General features: G+C 37.0%; 1 protein-coding gene across 1 annotated transcript in view; it reads left to right on the forward strand.

Annotated features, from left to right (window-relative positions):
- Nucleotides 1–1,231, forward strand: part of LOC104627057 (protein piccolo-like) — a gene marked incomplete at its 5' end in the record, with an annotated part of 24,891 nt that extends 23,660 nt beyond the window's left edge. The window contains one exon of the mRNA XM_010295153.1: nt 1,190–1,231. Within this exon, the coding sequence (XP_010293455.1) occupies nt 1,190–1,231 (42 nt within the window). The remainder of the gene's footprint in view (nt 1–1,189) is intronic.
- Between the last annotated feature and the right edge of the window lie 5,569 nt (nt 1,232–6,800).

Raw genomic sequence — 6,800 nt, forward strand, 5'->3', positions numbered from 1 at the left:
AAAAAACCTAACAGCCACTAGGCTGTATCAGACCAGAACACTCACTGAGAAGAATGATGAGGTATGTTAGTTTTCCATCTGTGTTTTGGAGGTTAATGAAATTACTCAGACAGTGAGATAACCTAGTCTTCTAAGGACAAGACTTGAAAGACCATATGGTGGTCTTCTGTTTTTAGTATTTCTAGGTTAGTAATCTTTTGGGGTTTTTTTAGGTTTTTTTTTCCTCAGCAAAGAGTTTTCATATTGGAAATGGTCCAGTTGTCATATAGAGATTAGAAATTGAGCATAAGAAATCTTGTCCTTAAATTTATTATTTTGATGAACGTAGCTACTTTTTTTGAGGAGATTTTGTGTCCTAGCAGTTATCTGAATAATTGGGCTAAAACCTGCAGTTGTATTTATAATATTTAAAATTTTTTTTTTTTAGATTCTGAACATTTTCCTGACCTATCCAAGAGTATATTGTTGTGAAAATTTTTTTTTTTTGTTACAATAGTATTCACTCATAATTGCACACATTTCCAAATGCAGGAGTGTACAGGAGTGTATTGAAGATGATGACGTAACTCTGATCTTCATCAGTAGTTGTCAGTACAAGTCTCTGATTTTTTTTGTGTCACTTTTGTAATTAAGTTTTGTATCTTCTCTTTTGTATAAGAAGAAAACATAAAGATATATATTTCTTTATGAATGCTGAAAAATTCTTATGTAACTACTGTCTTCAAGATATTAGTTAGTAACTATCTCTTTGTACAGTTAGAGCATGATGCTAAGTCCTTTACTGTCTGGAAAAGCTGTCAGATACATCTGTTCCTATTCCCTGCCCTCACCACTCCTCCCCCAAACCAACACACCAACCTTTAAATCTCTATAAAAATATTATTTTCCCAAAGAAATTCAACTGAAACATTGAACTCTGACATATTACATAAAAACCACCCTGTGCACATACCCAGCTTCAGATGCTCTTGTCTGGCTTTTGAATTATAGTGGGAAAAAAAAGAATATTTGAAATACTTGGTATTTCTTAAATGTTTTTATATTTAAATATGCACTAAATATTTTGTTTGATCAAAAGTCTGTCTTACACTGGGAATTGGCTAAAACAGTAAAATTTCAACATGCTCTACTTTCTGGCTAATGCTTTTAGTGTCTCGTAATAGAGTTGTCTTCCGCTTTTCTTTTACAGTCAGAACTGGACATTGGATTAAAGTTCCAGTACTGTCTCTGAACATACTTGCATTTTTGTAATGTTTAATTTTGACTATAGAAGGCAAGAATTCTGATGAAAACAAAGTTTCGGTTTAGATTTTTTTTAAAAAAGAAATTAAATTTTGAATCTACTTAAGGTGGCTCAAGGTTGATGTCACAGTATGACATTTGTAAGACTGGGAAAGTGTGGGTTTTGTACTCATTACAGAATAAGTAAAACAGAACTACCTCTTTCGCAGGCTTCTGTACGTACACCTTTCTGCTGACCTACAATGCACTTCTCTTTTGTCCTGAATCATGCCTGAGCCAAGAACACTTGTATTGTGCTGTGTAGTGAATATTTAAAGTTGTGTGCCCAGTATAGCTTGGACTCAATTACACTATTATCCCAGACCTCTAAAGAGAAAGAGCACTGCCATTTTTCTTCTGTATCACCTATCAGCAGAAGGATCTCCTGTTCAAAACATAATCTTTCATTTGATTTGGCATCCTATTAAATATTTTAGCTGTGCTGCTTTTTCTCCAGATGTGTAAGGATCATGATAGTGCTCTGTCATCCTTCAAATGACAAATCTGGTCAATGCCTTTTCACAATGCGTAGTGCACAGTGAAGCTAAGGGAACTTTTGTTTTAATCCATAATGTGTTACAATTAGTTACAGTCATAATTGGAGGCTTCAGTGAAATTCATGCTCTCCCCATCCCCCCCTTTCTTTTATATGCTCTTGGTAACTGGAATCAAGAATAGTTCAGGTTTAACACACGGTGAATTGGCGTGTTCCAGGTGTTGGTCTGAGGCGTGATGGACTTTCCCTGGTGTTTTCCTTGGGCACATTTGAGTTTGCTCCTGGTTGTCTTTCCACGATGAAATGCAGAATCATTTGATGTTGTAACTGTCTTTAGTATTGGGCAGGTTGAAGCTCCCTCCACCTACAAATCACAAAACAGATTGTCTAGACCAACTCCCTGCCCAAAGCAGGGTCAGTTGGAGCAGGGTTCTCCAGGGCCAGCTGGCTCTGGGGCAAGTCAGGTTTTGAATGTTTCCAGGGATTGAGATTCTAAAACCTCTTTAGGCAACCTTTGACCACCTTAGCTTTCTTTTTTATTTTATTTTTTTTTATATTTAAATGGAATGTCTGGTATTTGAATTTATGCCCATTTGAATTTATGCCCATTCTAATCTTTGTCCATTCAGTGGATACCACTGAGCAGACTCTGGCTCCTATTCACTCTCCCATCAGCTATTTACACACACTGAGAAGACCTCCCTGAGCCGATTTTTCTCCAGGCTCCTTTTCTCCAGTTCCAGTTCTTCCAGCTTTTCCTTGTGTGAGTAATACTCCAGTGCCTTAGTCATTTTTTATGACCCTTTGCTGGACTCACTCCAGTATTTCCATGTCTCTCTTGTACTGGGGACCCCAGAGCTGGACACAGTGCTCTCCCACCAGTACTGAGTACGGGGAATAATCACCCCCCTCGACCTGCTAGCTATGCTCTTAACCAGGATGTTGCAAGTATTGAAGCATGCCTTTTGCCCCAAGCTTCCCCTAATTCTCATACCATACTCAAGGGACAGAACACACTTGTGTTGTGCCTTACAGCACCAAGGTGGCAGGATGCAGTGAAGCACTTTGCTGTAAACACAGTTATTAACTTCTATAAATGTTTCTGAAGTTGATGGAGTCCAGAGGAAACCCTGGTCAGTCCACTCCAAAGAGGACTAACTTTAAACTGGCCATTAGTCACTGTACATCAGTGGACTTCACACAGACAATGATTGTATCCAAAGGTATAAAGTGCAGATTTCTGATTACTGTGATATCTCTACAAAATGTATCTCCTAGCGGATCTTCTCCATGGCAGTTGTATATTGACTTCTCCGAGTTATATTAACAGGTTTAACAGTAAAAGGTATAGATACTATTTTAGACAGAAGGAAGGGTCAGAACAGAACCCAAGCTAAAATTTCACATGATGTTCCAGGAGTTAAATTTTGCACCTGATCCATATGCCTGGAATATTTATAACCAATCAATTCAGCTAAAGGCCACTTTCTACTTTCTCCTCCTCCTAAATCAAAGTCCTCTCCATACATGCTGAAAGAGTTGCTGTTTATATTTGAACCTATGCTATTTTCTTTTATTACCTGTAAGGCTTCTTCTCTTGTGATATGAATCACTATGACAGTGATTGCAGCACTTGCATGGCTTTTTCCCTCAGTTTGCTTTATTACAATTAATTAGTTCTGTCCTTATGACTTGGATTCAATTCTGTGTGTATTGCAGGGTATTAATACCCTTTTTAATTCGTTTCCTATTGCTTAAATATATTGTATAAAAAGTGGCTTCACTGCTGGGAGGAATCATTGAAAAATGCGTTGAAAAGCCTTTAATTCCTTTCAGTACTAAACTTTGTATCTCTGTAATAGAAAACAGGAGAATCAAGGTGTCCTTGCAATGGCACATCAGTTTCCTCTGCGCAGGTTCCTCTCCTCATGTGTTAGAATCTTATTTATGCAACTCCTTCAATAAAAGGAAAAGGAATGCCAGTAGACTGACACTATTTTAAGAAGGTCATACTTTGAATTTCTAAGTACGAAATATGTACTTGCTGGTAAAGTAGGGTCAGGTACTAGTTGTTAGAAACTAGTTATTTCCCTGGTACGCCTTCTAAGTCCTTTCACACTTTTGAATGTACCTTTCATGTACAGTTTCTGTTCAGATAAAAATATTTATTCCTGTTGACAGATCACATCTGCTGTTTCCTTGGCATCACTTATTTCTCTGCATTTGACTTCAAGTCTGTTGCACTGAATCTGTCTGAGAAGAGATACATCTTGAATTTTGTGTTCAAAACACTACCACTGTTATAGTATTATTGTCTTCTCTCCACATTTTATTTTCAGCCATTCTAAAGCAGTTATTCTTATTGCCTATTTTCCACTTGATAGTAAAGTTAAACATGTGAGCATCTCATTTTATTTAATTACCAAAAGGTAAGATCCATTTTTTAAAACATTAAGAGAAATTAAACTAGACAAGTGGAAAGAAGAAGGTTCTGGCAGAAAGATGGTTATTTGCAAGTTAGTGTAATAAAGAGTAATAAGATAGTTGTTAACATAAGTGTATTTCCTTGCAGTTATATTATTTTTGTCTCCTGAATGTACCAAACCTGAAGCCAGTGCTTCAGCATGGTAGAACACAGTAGATGGAATTATTTCTATGAAAGTATTAAAAATAAGGGCTCTTAAAATATCTGTGCCATGATTTCTTTTGGGTCTTCAGTCTCTATGCTATCTATTCTTGGCATCATAAGAAGTAATGGACATATACAGAGATTCAAATGCATGGTTTCGTATTGTATATCGCTTCCTTATGTATTTGGAGATCATGTGTATCTTTGCATGTTCTCTCTTGAAGGTTGGATTTTATGGTGGTTAGAAATCATTGCAGACTCTAGTATTTGATGGGGTAGATGTAGGGGAGTGCAAAGATTCACTGCAAATGATTCATTCAAAGATATGTGTGTACGTTTTGTAAGCCATTTAGTTTCATATGAAGACTCTAAATCATTACCTTACCTTGTTGCTAGTTCTTTTTAATTTCAATGAAATTGTTTCCTTGTTCAGTCAAAAAGGCCAGCAGTCTGATCTATTAAATGTTTGGATGCTTAATGTTGAAGCCTTTATCTATATATGAGCAGAATAAAATCAAGTAAGACCTTGCAGTGCATAGAAAGAAAGAATACAGGAGGTCCATTTTTATAGAGTTTTGATTCAGACCCCCAGTGAGCACTCTAATATAATTTCAAGTGAGCAAAGTGAAAGCACGATATGTTTGAATTATGCATGACCTACAAAGATAAAGATAGAAAGACATGCAGATTGTCTGTCACAGGAGTGGATTTCAATAATCAGTCACAAACTGATCAGTTCAATTAATCAGGCTTTTTCCCTGGGGTTCTTGGAGTTTAAGTTACAAAATTCCTGCAATCAATTCATTCCTCAAACTACCCAGTTCTTAAAACTCCTCCTTCCCTTCCTAAGAAGCTACTGAATGGGAAATGTCAGTCTGTAAGTGCTATATGGAGGGTGCTCACCAGGAAAACGATGTCTTCAGTCTTCATTACAGATGGGAAAGTCATGGCGCCAACAGCTTCTAAACTAGACAGATATATTTTAAGTTATGATGAGACATGTAAGAAAGGAAAAGGAAGGCACAGAGCAAGCAATTTCTTCTCCATTGGTTGGCCCATGAGAAGGCGATGCACTTTGTCCATGCAGGAGTCCCACAGCATCTGCTCCTGTGACAGGCTATCTATCAACACAATCCTATCAAGCCTGTTGAAGTAACTTGGAAGGTGAGGTAAGGGAAGGAGTTATGGAGAATTTTGGTTTGGCAAGACATTTGAAAGTGTGATATGAGTAATATGGTTGACTGTGGAGATTCCTTGTACGACTACAACTGATAGAACTTCCATAGTAAAAATAAATAGGATGGTCTTACCTAATTAAGAGTGGTAGTGGATTAGATTTTGCGTCATTAAGCGTCATGTATTTTCTTCACCTAGTTCTCATTGATCAGGAATTTCTATTGCTGACTCCTACTGATCTGAGCTCCTTCTGGAGACATTAAAGCTCTAAACCAGGAAAAAAAGGATGATTACAAAACACTACAACATAAACTCTCTTAGCTGAACTGTGCCGAAAGAGCAGGACATTTGTAGACATTGTAGACATCACTACCAGGAAGAACGTTGTCTTACTTTTGTCATGGAGCTGAGGCTCCTCAGGCTTTTAAGTGTATTCCTTATGTCTATTTGAGAGGCAGCTGAAGTAAATTTTGAAACTCTCAGTGTTGTCTTTTAGAAGAAAGGAGTCTCAAAATTAATGAGAGAGGTAATATAAATGTCATTTTCCTTCATTTACTTCTCAGGAGTTGCTGGAAATGACTCTGATTTTAGAGAGGCTAGCATTGGTCAATCACCATCATGTAGCAACTGTATGTTTCTTGGTTTTAGTAGATAGTATTTTCTGATCTGGATCAGACAGATCAGGATCTGACTGAAACAAGTCAACCTTGAGAACTAACAGAAGTAGAACTAAATACTGATTTAAGTGCTTGCATTCTGTCTTTGGGTATATACTTCCATAGCGGCATTTAGGATTTCAGAGCTTCATCCTCCAAACTGATAAGGTAAGTGAGAAACTTTGGCTCATGTTAGTAGTTATTTTCAGATACATTCAAAGGTATGGCACTAGAACCCTGAATGTTACATTTCAAAAATTACAACAATTTTCAGGAAATTTTGGAGACTAACAGTGCAAGCCTTAGTCTTGCAAAGAATAAACTTTCTCATGAGTAATCTGATCTACCTCAGCCTTCTACTTATGGGAGGGGTGCTGCTATGTTTCACTTCTTTGAAGGAGTGACTCCTATAAAGAGCTCAATCCACTTGACTGAGCTATTCAAAAAGAAAGAGAAAGCTTATTAGAAATGTAGGTGACAAATTTAATTCTTCCTGAGTAAAGACCATTATGATGAATGAAATCTTTTAGGAAGGTGACTAATGTGGTACAATGACTTGAAT

The sequence above is a fragment of the Phaethon lepturus genome, unplaced genomic scaffold (assembly GCF_000687285.1).
Source record: "Phaethon lepturus isolate BGI_N335 unplaced genomic scaffold, ASM68728v1 scaffold3329, whole genome shotgun sequence".
Taxonomy (NCBI): Eukaryota; Metazoa; Chordata; class Aves; order Phaethontiformes; family Phaethontidae; genus Phaethon; species Phaethon lepturus.